This window comes from Urocitellus parryii, chromosome 1, assembly GCF_045843805.1.
Source record: "Urocitellus parryii isolate mUroPar1 chromosome 1, mUroPar1.hap1, whole genome shotgun sequence".
Taxonomy (NCBI): domain Eukaryota; kingdom Metazoa; phylum Chordata; class Mammalia; order Rodentia; family Sciuridae; genus Urocitellus; species Urocitellus parryii.
Genome location: NC_135531.1, coordinates 103,136,770 through 103,153,891, shown reverse-complemented (window position 1 = coordinate 103,153,891; position 17,122 = coordinate 103,136,770). Strand labels below are relative to the sequence as shown.

At 38.9% G+C, this 17,122-nt stretch overlaps 2 protein-coding genes across 4 annotated transcripts in view; both read right to left on the bottom strand.

Annotated features, from left to right (window-relative positions):
* Window positions 1-728: 728 nt before the first annotated feature.
* Window positions 729-11,843, bottom strand: Grpel2 (GrpE like 2, mitochondrial). The gene is made up of 4 exons (XM_026384452.2): window positions 11,761-11,843; window positions 8,036-8,189; window positions 6,874-6,955; window positions 729-4,476 (listed from the first exon to the last, which is right to left on the bottom strand). The coding sequence occupies exons 1-4, from the start codon at window positions 11,823-11,825 to the stop codon at window positions 4,112-4,114; spliced, it is 666 nt and encodes a 221-aa protein (XP_026240237.1). The 5' UTR covers window positions 11,826-11,843; the 3' UTR covers window positions 729-4,111.
* A 1,886-nt stretch (window positions 11,844-13,729) lies between these two features.
* Window positions 13,730-17,122, bottom strand: part of Afap1l1 (actin filament associated protein 1 like 1) — a 63,985-nt gene continuing 60,592 nt past the window's right edge. For all 3 annotated transcript variants that reach the window (XM_077796708.1, XM_026384375.2, XM_026384376.2), the window contains one exon: window positions 13,730-16,290. In XM_077796708.1, the coding sequence (XP_077652834.1) occupies window positions 16,267-16,290 (24 nt within the window). In that variant the 3' untranslated portion in view covers window positions 13,730-16,266. The remainder of the gene's footprint in view (window positions 16,291-17,122) is intronic.

The following is a 17,122-nucleotide window of genomic DNA, read 5'->3' as shown; positions in this document are numbered from 1 at the left end:
GGGAAATGATGGATTACAGAGCCAGGATATACAGATAGGACTAGAAGAATGATGAAAATGAAAGCCTGAATCCCAGGAAAGGTTAGCTGCAAAGAGGGCCATTTACCCAGAAACTGCGTGTATAGGAGCCAATTGAGAAACAGAAGTAAAGTCAAGGCCAGGCAGTCAGATGTTGGGAAGAACACAGGGAAGGTAAAGAACAGATCAAGGCCAAATGCTTGAAATCTGGTTAAGAGGATAGTTAGGAGTCCAGTGTGTAAGTGAAGTAGTCAAAGCTGGTAAAACAACTAGGACTAAGTAGCAAACACCAGAAAATATGGCAATGCCAGAGTGCCAGACAGAAACAGGAATCCAGAAATCAGAAAAAGGCAAATCAAAGAGGTAGAAAAATAGGTAGACTTTAACACTGAGGTGGAGTATGGAAAGCCTAAACTCCCATCTACTGGGCTGTGCTGCTGAGAGATCTGAGTACCTCTCCTGCTCATCTACATGGTGGGGCAGTAGTCAATGAATTGACCAAAAGATACCGTATACAGCATGAATTAGGCAATCAGGGGTTGGGAGCATAGCTCAGTGGCAGAGGCTTTGCCTAGCATATGAGGCTCTGGGTTTAATCCCCAAAATGACAAAATAGAAACAACAATCAGAAAACACCTCAACTACAATTGTTTCAATTCAGGTTTTTATTAAAGGTATTAAAGTTATTTCTGAATATTACATTTCAGTCTTATTTTCCCCTATTTATTTTTTGTTTTAAGAACCTTTCTTCATTTACCAAATATGGTGTCATGAGTAAGAGCACCAAAAAACATAGTCAATGTCGAAGAGACTGATTGTTTTATGGCAGTAAGGAAAGTCAGTAAAAAAATTGTAGAATCCAGTTACAGAAACACCAAAATTCCCCCTTCGAGCAAGCCAGAGCTTCTTTACATATCATCTGTAAGCTAATGTTTTTGCATTTTACCATTAAGATGAAAATAAAAGAGCAAGATCACATTTTTTTATTTTTCTGCTTCTTCAGTCTAAAAATATGAGTTTCTTGTGGTATGGTTAATACCCCCCACCCCCCTGCAAAAAACAAAAACAACAAAACAAACAAACAAAACTGGAAGGAAAATAAGTCACTGTGAATGATTTGCTTATCATTTTTTAAAAAAATCAGTTGACTAGCCTTTCCCTTTCCTTAGACTTTAGGCAGCTATAGAAACGTAGGAAAAAAAGATTAAAAAAAGATAAATATAAGGGCCAACTGTAGGAGGCAATTTGCATACTTCACTTGATCCTCACAGTATCATGAGAGCATTTTAAAAACAAGCTTATAAGAGTGAAATAACTGGGGCTCAGTGTCACATAGGTGATGGAGCTGGGTGGAATTTATGTTCAAGTCTATGCCTAGCAAGCCTTGTTCTATTATGCTGCTCTGGCTCCCTAAAGCCCTTTGACTTGAGATTTTTTCCACTATTACCATTTCATCATTGAATTCTAAATTTATGCTTCAAGTCTTGCCAAACTACTGAATAATAAAAGAACCTAAAATTATTCTCAATCTGCTTGCAAATCCAGGAAGTGTAAAGGGTATCAGAACTCTTCAAGTAATGAGAATCTTCCATACCTAAAATTATAAACAATTCACTGGTAATGATAGCTAGTAATACCAGAACACACATGGGTAATTTGACTCAATTTCTTATTGTTACTATCTGTCAATCTCACAGGAATAAAGGCAGAAAAGGACAAATTACTACAGTAAAATTTGACTGCTCATTAAATATAGTGTGCACTTGGTTGAGCACCAAAAGCACCTTTTGATGGCATTTTAAAAGTGCATGTTTACTAGCCTCTCCCCACCTTGTGCACACTATAGAGCTACACCTCGCTCAGTCCCCTAGTTTTTTTTAAAGTGTTTAAATCTGACGGCCCACTGGGGGGAGGGGGGGAATCCCTTACAGATGCACATTTGTGTAGTGTTGTAGAATTAACTATATTGTCTAAGACGATAACTTACTATCCCCAAAATATACTTCTTTTGCATATTTTGAGAAACTGCAGACAGAGTAGCTCTGAAAAGTTGTCTTTTTATAAATTAAACATATATATTATTAAAGGTGTCTATATCAGAGAGAGGGCTGCTAGGCAACTTTTGTTACCTGCCCCCCCCCTTTGGGTGGTGATGGAAATCAAACCCATATTACCTTCCTATCTGCATAATAAAGCCACCTTTATTTACCAGTTTCCTCCATGTCCCCCACTCTTACTCCCCTGCCAAGATCTATAGCTCAGAATGCTGTAAGCTTCAATTATCTTTGACTCCTTTTGAGTCTTATTTTGTGGGACTCCCATGCAAAAATATACAATAAAGTCTAATTTTTCTCCTGATACTGTCATGAGTAAACTTAATTTGCAGCCTAAAGAACCTAAAAGGGTGGGGAGAAACCAGTTTTTGCTTTTACTCAGGATCAGAGTTCTGGTGAAGTGGATTTTATGGGTAACCAACTCAAATCTATATAATCTGGACACCTCACAAGTTAGGTCTGCTGCGAATGTAACTCTATGTAAATATCTTTAAGTGTTTGAAGTTAACATCTATACTTACTCATTTATTCAACCGCTTGTTGAAGTTTAGTCACTAGTTTTTTTCCCCTTTGGGTCCAATCCTAAAAAGAGTAGGCTCTTTTACTTCAGAAGCTGAAAGGTAAGATTAGACTGAAGCCTCTCCTAACATTAAAGTATCTAACTGACCTCCTTTCTAAATAAAGCCTCACTGATGTTATTACTCATTAAGTCATTTATTAGATATATTTTTTACATAATATCAGTTGTAAGACTAAAAAAAATCCCCACATAGGACCATTAACTTTAGGAGGTTAATACATAAGAGGAAAGCTAGAGGAGCTGGGGTTGTGGCTCAGAGGTAGAGCACTTACCTAGCATGCGTGAGGCACTGGGTTTGATCCTCAGCACCACATAAAAATAAAATAAAAGATGTGTCCACCTATAACTAAAAAATATTAAAAAAAAGAGGGAAGCTAGATGTTTATACAAATTTGACTTAAGATGGATACAAAAACTATGGATAAAGGCTTGACAGGCTTGGGAATGTATCATAGTGGCAGAGCATTTGTCTAGCATGCATGAGACCTTGGGTTCAACCCCCAACACTGCAAAAAATAAAGTTTGTCAATGTAAGAGAGGCAGTGGTTTATAGAACCAACTAAAGAAAAAAAATTTCAATATAACCAAGTGAAATGAGAAATTGTGGGAATGTAACATTTTTGTCCTGATCACTTCTCCACATAATCTAATATAGGATCCTAAGGCAAATTTAACCAATAAGGCATAGGAGTTGGGACAGGGAATGAGCAGTTGTGGGTAATTACCAATACAGACTCATTTGGGGTCATTAGCTGTTAGTGCTGCCTCATTTTACCAGAAATTACCTAGTGAGGCTAAAAAATAATTCCTTGCTTTAAAGGGATGTAGGTACCTTGAATTTCCTGATGTTCCCTACCTTCCAAGTGGAATTGGAAAGGGGTAAGTATCACAAAACAAAGTAAGTAATGAAGCTTATCTGGGACTACAAGGACAAAAGATGGATAAACAGTAAAGAATAAAACAAAAGGGGGAAATCCTGAAAAATCTCTCTATATAAAAACCAATCCAAACAATCCAATCTAAACATATACAAGTGTAAAACTTTATCATCTAAATATCCAAATATTGAACTAATCCCTACTGTCTCCTTTTCCCACAGAATACAAAACACTATACAAGATATTGTACTAATTTCAACCATTAGTTGAAAATACAGTTAAGAAGATGATTTTGGATCTGAAGTCATCAGAGTACCAGTTTAAAAATAATTTTCGTAAACATATTTTGATAAAGGCCACAGGAACACTTGTCACATTGTTCAAATGCTCAATGGCAAGACTTCTGATGAGACCAAACAGGTCACATAAAATCAATAGAGTATCATAGAAATAAAGCCAATATGACTAAATCCAAAACAGATCACATGAAGTACCTCATGTACAATACAAACCTAGTTTAATAAATAAAGGAAACACAGGTGACTGCACTCTGGGAGAACATTCAGTTCTTCAGGGCCTGCTCATAATCTTCTCTGAGATTCCACTGCCACTTCCACTTGAGCAAGTCTAATGGTACGGCCATGAAGTTTGTAGCCATCTTGCCTTACTAACGCCACTGTGCCAGGTTGTACTCCAACACCAGCTGGCACATGACAGATGAGTTCATGCTCATGAGGGTCGTATTTATCACCGATAGGAGCCATCTTCTCCAGGCCATGCTTGGCAAATACACTTTTCAGCTTTGCTTCTAAAAGTGACAACCCTCGGAAAACTTTCTCCAGAGTGAGCTTCTGGTCCCCAGGTTCTGTTTCTTCAGAAATGCACTCAGTAGTCTTCTCCAAAATGTCTGCTACCTCCACCAAGTCCTTACAGAAACTCTGGATTCCTACAGAGAAACCAGACACTTAAGTTTGTGAAGTAATCACTCTGCACTTAGGAGGAGAATATGGGGCAGGCCCAGATGGGAGGCTAATATATTATATGCAAAGAGTGGGAGGGTTGCCTCACAGAACTCCAGGATCATCCTCCTTTTCACCCTAATCCAACAGACAAAGTCTTTTTTTTAAAAGGTATAGAAGACCAGAAACCCTACTGGGAAATGAGGAAGAGAGTTAGAACCCAAGAATTAGCTAAGTTTATATATAACAGGCTCAAAAACCTGTTCTTGTTAAAACAACTATTATTTTTGCTTCTTGTGTTTTTGTTGCTATTCAGTTTTAGTATAGAGTTATATATATTTTGAAAATTCCTATCTCAGATGTACAAAGGCCACACTCTCAATAGGGACAAGATATTAACTGTTGGGGGGGTGACAATAAAAATATCAACACTCTGCTAAGGATGTCAAGAGTGGTTTATTCTTGAGGACTGGCTAATAATAAACAGGAAAGTTAAGTCACATCAGTAGATGATATGAATCTCCAACTGCCTATGTGAAGTTGTTAGAGATGGGTCACAAAATTTAGTCACATGAATTGTTACAGGTTAAAAGAAAACACAGCTGTTGAGAAATCCCATTCTTCCTAAATCTGCAAAATGCTCTTTCTTATAGAGATCAGGATAAGATTAGGATAGGAAATGGCATCTTTAGAGATGCCTATGACACAATACTTAGTTGGGACTGATGAGAGGCAAGGATTTTGTTAATTCAAGGACAAGTTTATGCACTGGTAGCTGCCTTCACTTTACTCAGAAGTGAGAAGGAAGATCAGCAAGCAATAAAAGGCATGAAAAAGCAAAGAGACGGGAAAACTTACTGCCTAGATAAAAGTCTAAAGGCCACATAGGAAGTCTACCTTTAACTTAAAGGTGAAGAGCTTCCTCCCCACCACCTTTTGTTTTTGGCACTAGAGATTGAACCCTGAGGTGCTTTCTCACTAAACCATACTCCAGCACTCTTAATACAATTTTGAACATGGTAAGCTTCTGGGCTGACCTGTACATTCCCAAGGCATAGTCCTTGCTTCTAGTCAGTAAAGCTATATGAACTTGGGTAAAGAGAAGCCTGTGTTTTTGTCTGTATAATAAAGGTTCATTCTCTAATTTCATTCTAATTGTTGTATTACTTTGATAGTTAGTGGCTGCACAATGTCTTAAAAGAAAAATGAATCTTTGTGACTAAGAAGGTGGATTATTGAGGAAAAAACCACCTTTGGAAGGTCAGATAGTCTTCATGCTGTATCCCTTTAAAATCATTCTACTTTTCTTCTACTTCCATGATTACCCAGTTACTTCAATTTTCTAAATATTTCTGGCCACCAGGAGCAAATGATCCAAGAGAATAACTTATGCAGCAAATTTTGCTAGAAACATTTTACTCTAAAGCCAATCAGGTGGATTAATTTATCAAATTCTTTTGAATTTAGTTAACATGGGTTTGTTTTCAGAAGTCGTACTACTACTTGAGTAAACTGATATGCTAGTTCTAACTCAAAGTCTGACTTTTTTTAATATACCTTTATTTTATTTATTTTTATTTGATGCTGAGGATTGAACCCAGTGCCTCACACGTGCTATGCGAGCTCTCTATCACCGAGCCACAAGCCCAGCCCAAAGTATGACTTTTGATAAGCCCACTCACCTGGCTTCTTTCAAGTAAGTTGTATATGGAGTCTAGAGTAGCCACCTGAGGTTATCCGATTCTGTAATCTGAGCCTTTGTTTTCAAGCTATTTTATAACTCACCATGATGTACAATACTGATAGTAATGCAAAAGATACTTGTCCACAATAGGGAAAATTGTCTGGTAGTTCATTGTTACACTATGGATATCAATCAATTTTGCTTCCAACAGAGTCAGTAACTTCACACATTAAATATTACTGAGTATCTACCACATGCCAGGCACCACGTTGCCAAAATATCAGATATGTAAGTACTGTGATAAACAGGGAACTAAAAGGAGATGACTATCCTCAGTCAGTGACATTTTTGAGCTTCTCAAGTTTCATATTCCTAACTGTCTATGAGCCTACACTTCAGATTCTCCTCTGGATACCTTAAAGGTCCACTTGTTCATTATGCAGAACTGTTTGCACAGGCACTAGCATGTTGCAAATGTAGTGATTATATGTACTTAGAAAATAAAACAAAGGTTTGGTTAAAACAAAGGCTAACATTATCTTAGCAAAAGGTTAAGTTGACACCATTCCTGATAAGCAGCACAAAAAGCCTATTGGTATGGTGGAAGGAGTAAGAACTCAGATGTACTTTTACTGTGCTCAGTTTGCACATGCTAAGTAAGTGCCCTTCAGATACATTTTATCGTGAATAAATTTCTCACCAAATATCTTGGCGTCTTCCACACATCTCTGGGTTCTTTTCCTTATGTTTTCACAATCAGCTACAGCTCTCTGGTATCTCAGCTGAACATCAACAGCAACATTGAAAAGATCAGAAAAAAAATGCTTATGAGTGAATAAGAATGTTTTTGCTTACTTTATAAAATCTCACCCTTGTGATAAATCTTAGATCAGCTACTCCAAATCCCCAGCCAAAGGAGGGAACTACTATAGTAAACCTGATGGGTAGTCATTCAGTCTGCTGGACTGAATATAAGTTTCCTTCCTTCTTTTTTCTTTTTCTTTGTGGTATTGGGGGTTGGGCCCGGGACCTCAGATGTGCTAGGCAAGTGCTCTATCACTGAGCTATATCCCAGCACCTCAATATCAGAAGTAGTTTTCAAACTACTTATCTAAAGAAAAAACTTTCGGGGCTGGGGATGTGGCTCAAGCGGTAGCGCGCTCGCCTGGCATGCGTGCGGCCCGGGTTCGATCCTCAGCACCACATACCAACAAAGATGTTGTGTCCGCCGAGAACTAAAAAATTAAAAAGAAAAAACTTTCTCTCTCATATCCAGCTAATACTGTTAACCTTCAGTTTTCTTTCTCTGACTTTTCTCTAGGACAACTGAGAGTAAGTTTTAAAAATGAGTTATCTATTTAAAGGCACTGATTGTAGTCTCTTAGTCTTTTCCATTCTTACAAATTTTGGTTCCTTCAATTGTTCTCATAAGATAAGCTTTACAGTCTCCTCTCATTTTCAGTGGTCTTGCTTTGAAACCACTCTGGTCAATATACTTATCTTCCTCCAAGTGTGTCAACCCAGGACTAGGTCCAGTATGCCTAATTTGGTCTCAGCAGCCAAATACAAGAGCCAGTAACCTCACACATTAAATATTATTGAGTGTCTACCACATGCTAGGCACCACACTGCCAAAATATCAGATATGTAAGTATTGTGATAAACAGAGAACTAAAAGGAGATGATTATCCTCAGCCGGTGGCATTTTTGAGCTTCTCAATTTTTTTGCTGGTAACACCTAGCAATGAAGGATTGAGGGGGTAGACGAAGAGTCAATCAGAGAAAATTGCATTTTAAAAAAGACAAAGAAAATTTTACTTGGAACTTAAACCAAAAGACCAAATAACACAAAATCTACTTACTGTTAAATCCTGAACTTCCTTTTCCAGTTTAACAGCTTTTAGCTTTAAGGCTCGTTCAGCAAGAGAGGGCCCAAGCTCATCAGGAGGGTCCTCAGAACTGCAGTCTTCACCTGCAGTTCTCTGAGTGGCAGTGCTGAATGGGTGAAGCCATATCCTAGAATAGGAGGGAGGAGGCAACAATGAATGAATGTTATCATAGAAAAGGCAAATTACAACAAAGTTTAGAGACCCCAAACTTCCCATACTGAATCTCTAGAGAAAGGGTTTTCCGTCACAAATGAACACTTTAGAGCATCAGGTACTGTTTTATCTGTATCATCTTTTCATCTCACAACATGTAAGGTAAGTACTATTATTTTTTAGAGCTTCTAAAAAAATAATAGTTTTATCAATATTCAGTTCTTATGCCATACAATTCACCATTAAAAGGTTTTTAGTATATTTACAGTTGGGTAACTATCACAGTTTTAGAACATTTTTTCTCACCATAAAAAAGAAAGCTTATATCTGTAAACTATTCACCATTTCCACCTAAATTATCTGTCTGGGCAAGTCTAACATACTTTTTATTTCCCATGTATTTGCCTTTTATGGATGTTTAACTTAGGTGGAACTATTCAATATGTGGTCACTTAAGAGCACTTTCTTTCCCTTAGTGTGCTTAAGGTTCATCCATAAAATTGCACTAACCAGTAAAACTTTTTTTTGTACTGGGGATTGAATCCAGGTGTGATTAGCCACTGAGCCACATTCACAGCCCTTTTTATTTTTTGAGACAGAGTCTTGCTAAGTTGCGGAGGCTGGTTTTGAACTTGTGATCTTCCTGCTTCAGCCTCTGAGTCACTGGGATTATAGGCTTGCTCCACTGTGCCCAACTGTAATTTTTATTTTGAGACAGGGACTCACTAAGTTGCTGAGGCTGGTCTAGAACTTGAAATCTTCCTCAGACTCCCAAAGTCACTGGGATTATAGCATGTGCCTCGGTGCCTAGCCAATAAACCTTTTTTTCCTGCTAAGTAATATTCTGTTGTGTGGATATACCAACTTTTTTTTCCATCTGTCAGTTCATGGGACATTTTGATTCTTTCCACTTTTTTGCTGTAATAAATCATATCTATTTAACTGATGAAAAAACTGAGGCCAAGAGGCTTAATGCTTAATGATTTGTTCAAGATCACACACAGCTGGGCAAAGTGGCATATGACTGGAGTCTTAGTTACTAAGGAGGCTGAGGTGGGAGGATCATGAGGTCAGCCTGGGCAACAAAGCGAGACCCTGTTTCAAAAACAAACAAAAAATAAAACAACAAAAATCCCCCAACACAACTAGTCCACTGTGGAGCCAGGATGCTGACCTCCAGGAAGTAGAAATAGCCAGAAGTGGGTACACAAAGTCATCAAAAAAAAAAAAAAACTAAGAATACTGAGAATCAGAGAGGCAACATCAGAAGTGAAAATTCAAAACTAGAGACTCACAGTTTTGCTTCAACCCTTCATTTACAGAAAAGAAAAATTAAGTCTAGTAAAGGGGGCTGAATTAGACTTTGAATTCTAAGCCTTCTTGACCACAAGTTCTAAGGCTTTTAGGAAAAAGAACTTGTGCTAAGAAGGAAGTTCTGAATTGGGAACTCAACTACATGTAAAATCAAGTCAAAGAAGTGCTTATAAACACCTGTTATGTGTTCGGCCTCTAGGCTAAATAGGTGACTAAAACAGATCCTTGTATTTGATACTTATGTAATCTAGAATTTTGTACAGCTAATAAATTGGTAAAGGTCTGGATACAATCTGATGTAAATTCCTTACGTAAGGAAGTACTTAAGTTGTCTTTCAGGAAGTACCTCCAAAATTCATTCAAGGATGACTTAAAACTGCTTGTTCAAGAATGGAATTGCGCAGAAGCCAGCTTGCCTGAAGTTTAAGTTAAAAAAAAAAATCCTCCACACAGAACAGGCCCTTGGAAAAAAAAACACAACGCTGTGACCCTTGAAGAGGCATAACATCTATACCTGTACAAAAGAACCCTAAAACTTCTCCTCACCTATCCAATCAATAAGCAGCATCTCCATTCTTGTCAGTTGTCCTCACAATACAGTCCTTTACTTTTGAAAAAAGAAACAAAAAACCAATGTGTGATAATATTGGCTTCTGTGTATGCAGGGCCCTTGCTCAGTATCACTAAAGGTTTGACATTTAGTTAGTTTACAAAGGAAGAAATTTAGACCAGGGGTTAGTTTGTAACAGATCTTGAACTATGGCAGTTCTGATCTCTTTATAGAGAAGTTTCCATTACACATGCTGGATCCTGATAATTTGATTTCAAGTAAAATCAATCTGTGGTACAAGAGCTCTTTAAAACAAAATAGTTTATATGAACAGGCAAATATTGGAGAATGGTCACTGAGGTGACATCTGAGTAAAGGCTTAAGGAGTTAAAGGAGTTTGCTTTAAGGACAGGGAAGAGCATTCTGGGCAGACTGAGGCACTAGTTTAAAGGTATGAGCAAAAGAGCTTTTATCTCCCAGACTTTGCCTGGTCTTGAACTCAATTATTATGATCTGGTGTCCAATTATATATGGTTCCTAATTTTTGGTTCAAAAAATATGGTCACCATAGATCTGGGGCAATTATACATTGTGAAATCACTCTTTCCCCCTAAAAAAATTATTTAGCCTATTGAAAACAGATCAAAATATCCTCAGGGCCAGTCAACAGAACAACTGGCTAGAGGTCAGATTATCAAAGAGTTGTGGCTGATTCCAAATCCTACTCCTTCAGAACTGGAGGAAAGGGGAATCTTATCAGAAGGCATCATTTTTTTTTTTTTCTTTCTGATCATTCTTCTACCTCACCAAACTGCCAAAAAAAGTTGAAAAGAAAACACTAAGTAAAACCCAGAAACCCTAAATTTAACTCACCTATGCTATGGAAAGGTATTTTGTCAGGTGTGTTAAAATTAAAAAGAACTGAAAAATAGTTATGCAAATTTCTCTGTAGCTAAATCTACAATTCAGAGGTCTAATTCTATCCCATACTCAGTCATTTTTATTCTTTCCCAGGAATACAAACTGAGAAAAATGAACACCTGTTCAGTAATAAAACACCTGTTCTATCAAGTCCAGGTTCTATCACTACCCACGTATTTAAGTTTGGTAAAGTTTACCCAATTTTTTTAAACCTCAATTATTAAACGGGGAATAACAAAATGAGGTAGTCGGCACGGTAAGTGATCAAATGAAACCTGATGACGCCTAGAAGCAGTAGCTGGAATTTCACAGTATCTGGAAGGCAGAAGGAAGGGCTGTTTGCAGAAACCAGGTCCAACGCCCTCCTTTTACCAATGGGTAAAATGATGCCCAGGAAAAGGTAAAGAACCAGGACCTACGGTCACATGGAGTCAGAAGAACCAACTATTCTCAGACACCACTAAAGAGAAGGGGCCAAGAGAGAGGAAAATCTCCAATTCAGTAGATGCTTCAGGCTCAAGAGACTTCTCATCTCCCAGGACATGACTCCATATCTGCCCACTTCCTTGAGGCTCGCCTGTGAACCTCAGTTTCTCCCTCTGTAAAATGGGTCGTGAACACCTGGTCAAGGAGGCCGTGAGGAGTGCCTGGTCCTCTCGACTTAGCCGAGTAACCCCTCGCCCTCCAGCCCATACTTGCCCTTGCCAGCGCCCTCGTTCGGCATAGCCTTCGTTTCGGACTCCTCGCCCGTAATGCTTACCTGCTACGCGAGGCCAGGAGGCGCTGCACCCGCCGCTGGACCGCCCACAGAGACCAAGCAGCCATGATCCAGACCGGAGAGGATCGGTGCGGCGCACGCGCACTCGCTCCAAGTGAAGCGCGCGCTCGAAAACCACGCCTCCGGGTAACCTTAGAGAGCAATTCCCGCTTTGGACGTCCGGACAGGAACGCTAAACTTCCGGTTATCTAATGAGCCACGCTGATCTTGGTACCGAACGCAACACTTCCGTTTGCTGGCTCTTTGGTTTGGTAGTGTGGGTACCTAGGTACGGAGGATTGGTACTAGGCACGGAACGACGAACAAAAGCGGCTGAATCTTCATAGAGCTTTTGTGAAGTTATAAACTACAGATACAAGCGCAGTATAAAATCGAAATATGTCCAGGGTTTAAAGATGAGGGACGGAGTGCTGCGGAGGCCTAGAATACAAATATGTCCGAGTATGGAAAGTTTTCCCAAAGGAAATGATATAGAGCTGAGAGTAAAAGAATTGGTAGGTGAAAGGAGGGTCAAGTGGTGGTGAGTGGTAATATTTGCAAACACCCAGTGAAGAGGGAAGAGTATTGCAAACCAGAGACTGAAATACAGCGAAGGGCATAAGCTGAGTAGGCAGGACCAGATCACGTGACTGGTGAAAAAAACTGCATCCTGAATGCTTCTTTCCCCACTTTTCCTTCAATACCCTTATTTTCTGATTAGGAACTGTTTTTTAATGGTGTGTATTGTTTTATTTTCTCTTACTAAAACTTAGGTTCCATTGGGGGCAGAGATATTTTTTGTTAATTCCTAGTGAGCAGTGCCCTAATGTACGTGTTTAACATTTTTTCGTGCTGAATGAACCTTAGTCTTATTTTGATTGCATTGAGAACATGTGGTAAAACCTTTACATATTTTTGTTGTAAGGAGGAGAAGAAGGGTATAAGAAAAGAAGTAGGGGAGATAAGCTGTTGGAATAATAGCCCAGGCAGGAGAGGGATTTATTCTGCCTAAGATCACCTTAATGGAAACCTTTGTAACTTCCCTGTGTAAAGTAACTGTGTCCCAAATCTTTTTCCTTTATTAGTATTTTGCTTCCTTTTTGTTACTCTAATTTGGATTTGAGCTTCACCAGGTTCAAAGCAATTTTCCCTTGACATCTACTATAGCAGGTGCTCAATAAATATTTGTTCAGTGAATTAATGAAGTTCGATGATGTTAATGAAGATAGGAGGATGTGGATGAACTATAGAGATTTAGGATGGAAAGCTGACAGGATATGAGAATGAACTGGTGGCTGGGCTCTAGGGTATTTGGAATTACCAACTTATTGAATAATCTTTAAAGTTAAAAAAAAAAAGAAATGGGACGGGCTGGGGTTGTGGCTCAATGGTAAGGCGCTCGCCTAGCATGTGTGAGGTATTGGGTTCGATTCTCAGCACCACTTATAAATAAATAAATTCATTAAATAAAGGTCCATTGACAACTAAAAAATACTTAAAAAAAAGAAATGGAATATACTTAAGCACTCTGAATCTTCACATGTTATGGCTTACTTCTGTAGCAATCTGGGTCGGATTTTCTCTCCTGCTTGTCAGTTCCATGAGGACAGAGCTGGAATCTTTTGCATCTTTATATGGCATCTAAGTCCCACTCAAATGTGTTATAACCAATCCCTTCAAGTTTTTGCTTGTTGCCTTATGAGAAGGGAAACATGGTTTAAGGAGGGGCTATTAACCCTTTTACAGAAAATTGAGGCTCAAAGCAGTTGGTGAACCTGTGCAAAGTCCTCCACTGAGGATCCAACCACACTAGAATTCTAACAGATCAAACTTGGCGGTGTTAGGAAGGATGGAACTTCAAGTTCACCCCAGACCCATGACCTGTAGTTTGAAAAAAAAACACAACCAAACAAGGTATTTTAACAAGAACAGGGACTGGCATTTGTGTTTCAGCCATTGCTTACATTTCTCTTAGCTGCCCAGCTTATACCAAGGGTGCTGCATCCATTCATTCATGTGTTTATTAAGTGCTAGTGTGCTTCTGAATGCTGCAGTGCAGGGGAAGGGAGATAACGTGGTGAAAAAGAGCTTTCAGGAGCAGACTGAATTGTAAACACTGGAATGATATGACTCATCTTGCAGGATTTTAGTGAAGACTAAAGGGATAATGCCTAGTAGAGTGATTAGTTACCCTCAGGACTGGCTAATAATTTAAAGGGACAAAAGGAAAATGCAGATCCCCTTGTTAAAAAATTATTAAGGAAAAAAAATTATCAAGAAGGCAGCAGTAGAATAGCTAAGAATAACTAAGCACAGGACCCTTCTGAGCATGGGACCCACCCTTGACTACACAGGCTGCATGGCTATAAAGCGGACTGTGGCTTGACATGGCAAGTGCTCAATAAGTGTTAATTATTAGTGACCTAGGGTCCCTCTGAGTTCAAGATCTATTGGAAAAAGACAGAACACCCAAATAACTGCATCAGAAACAATGTGACAGATACTGAAGACAGTTGTGGGTGCCATTCCAGAATACACAATTTAAAAAAAGAACATTGGCAATCCAGAGTATGTGAGAGTAGTTATGATTTTGTAAAGTCATTGATGTCACTTTAGATACTGAGGTGGAATTTGGATGAAGACTATCAGTTTGCATTGTTAACCTTTTGATGATTATAATTATACTCTAAAAGCCATTTCTTCAGTGTAAAGAACAAAGCCTTTTGAGTCAGACATTTCTTATCTAACTAATAATAAGAACCATTCTGGACTTGAGTATACCCTATTTCTGACACTATGCAAGATGCTTCCTGTGTATTATGTCATTAAATACCCCCAACAATCTTTGCAGGAAAGTACAATCATTAATCCTGTTTTTTACAGATAAGGAAAGCAAGAATCAGAGCAGTCAGGTGATTACCCTAAGGTTACCCTGGATAGCAGCAGAGGCACAAACTGAGCCTTATCTGGATCCAGAATCATAACCCATAAATCAGATGCTCTGCCAGGAATCAACTGGGTGATTTTGGTCAGGTTATTTTTCCTGCTCTAGCCTCTAGCTACTTCAGAGAGTGCTGAAGTTTGAATGAGTCTGAAGTTTGTTCAGCCTAAAGGTAGACAAAATATGTCAAGGCTTTAGCAGACTTATTCTGGGATTTCCCTCCCCACCCCCATCTGATCTTTTAAGAGTTAAATTGTTATATCTTTATTGTAGAGAAATGTGTTAAAGACAGATCCATAAAGTGCCTGTAGTATTGAGATGGTAGTAAGTGGCACAAAAAAGAGACTGCTCAGGACTTCAGGTTCTCGCTCCTCTTAAAAAAATATCAAGTGTTTGTAAAAGCTTTTGCACCCATGTGGCAGAAATGGGCCACCATCCTTGGTTTTCCTTGGTAGCTTTACTTTATAGCAATGGCAGGCTTCCCAGTGCAAATGAAGACTTCATTAGGATAAAGGCATAGTTTTTAACCATAGTTCCAGGATCCTCAGTGTCATAAAATAGGTAAAGGACCTGACTGACAGCAAGTCCCACCCTCCAATGCCTGCAACATCCTGAACTCCGTACTCTTGTCACTGCAAACTTAAAATATGTTGGCTGATGAACTTTGCCCTCTGGCTACTCAAATATCTGATTTTAAAATGCTCAGATTTGAAAGCCTCCAGTAGCTGCACTGTGCCCAGCTCTAAAACAGTTAAGGAAAGATTGTAGAATTTGCATGCTCTTGATAGCTTTTGTACATTTTGCATTTTGTTTTTGGTACCAGGGATTGAATGCAGGGGCACTTGGCCACTGAGCCACATCCCAACCCTATTTTGTATTTTATTTAGAGACAGGGTATCACTGAGTTGCTTAGGGCCTCACTTTTGCTGAGGCTATCTTTGAATTCAGTGATCCTCCTGCCTCAGCCTCCTAAACTGCTGGGATTACAGGCGTGTACCATCATGCCCAGATAGCTTTTGTTCATTTTTGTGCAGGCAGAGATAATATAATAATTGATTTTTCAGCCCATTTTCCTTGTCCAGAGATGATCAGTAATGCCCAAGAAGAATGCAGTTGGTACAGGTGTGATCAGATGATCAAGTCTTTTCTCTTTACACTGTACCACTGATGTTCAGCATTGCCTTCTTTTGCTTTAAGGACTGGGAATGGGATGTTGAGATGAGATGGAATGGCTTATCCACATGTGCTTTCATTTCTTCTCCAGAAGGGAAGATAAAGATATCTTAAAAAAAAACCCAACTTTACAACTGTGCAGAATTCAGTCTCCCTCTACCACCATTTCTACCCTTTGTAAAGTCATAGGGAACCCCCACTGTTTCCATATGCTTTTGACTACTTCCCTCCCAAGGTGCCCCCAAATCATTTAGACAACAAAGGCTGGTCTTTTGGGTGCCCCAGAAAATGGGAGCTACTTCCAGTTTTCTCCTGGTTTCTCTTTGTGAAAAAAGCATTTACGCCTCAGATGGACAAACTGGTATTTCTTTTGGAATGAAATCCTCATCTTCATTCTAGGTCTTCTTCATTTCCCATTCCTGAAGTATAGAAAGAAAGAAAAAATCAGTTTGTTGTGAGTTCTAGTGTGACTGTAGGATAGAAAACATTTCACTGCACCTAATTATATAAACATCTCCACTGTCCTGGTCCTACTTAGTCTCTTGTGATCCTGAATAAGACACTTCTCCATGCTTATCTTGTCCCCTCATCCATTCTCAAATAGTAGCCAGAATGATCATTTAAAAATGTAATTCATAAAAAATCTTGCTCAAATCTGTCCAATGGCTTTCCATTATGTCAAACATTATGTCAAACAGTCTATACAAAGGACTGGCTAACTATAGCCTATTGGCCAAATCTGGCTTGTTGTCTGCTTTTGTATAACCCATCAGCTAAGAATGCGTTCACATTTCTAAATAGATGTTTGGAAAAAAAAATTTTAAAAAAGAATGGTTTCGTGACGGGTGAAAATTCTATGAAATTCAAATTTCAGTGACTATAAATGAAAAGTTTTGAGACATAGCCATGGTCTTCATTTGCTTAACTATTGTCTATCTATTCATTTGCTTAACCTTTGTGCTATAATGGCAGGGCTGAGTGGTTGTAAAACAGACCATAAGGTCCATAGGCTGGGTGCTAGGACTGTGACTCAGTGGTAGGGTAGTTGCCTAGCATGTGTGAGGCACTGGGTTCCATCCTCAGCCACCACATATAAATAGATAAATAAAGGTTAAAAAAAAAAAAGTCCACGGAGGCTGAAGTTGAAGTACTTATTGCTTGGCCTTTTACAGGCCAGTTTCTGGTTCCTGCCTTAGCAATCTGGGTTCCAGTTAGTTCCTCTCCCATCTCATCTCCTAATGCTCACCCTTG

Bases quoted from the DNA above. Each gene is read 5' to 3' on its own strand.
- Grpel2 (XM_026384452.2), bottom strand. From the start codon at position 11,825: ATGGCTGCTTGGTCTCTGTGGGCGGTCCAGCGGCGGGTGCAGCGCCTC. The intron at 8,190-11,760 runs GTAAGCATTACG...CTCCTATTCTAG, and splicing joins CTCCTGGCCTCGCGTAGCAG to GATATGGCTTCACCCATTCA. The intron at 6,956-8,035 runs GTAAGTAGATTT...GTTGATGTTCAG, and splicing joins AGGAAGTTCAGGATTTAACA to CTGAGATACCAGAGAGCTGT.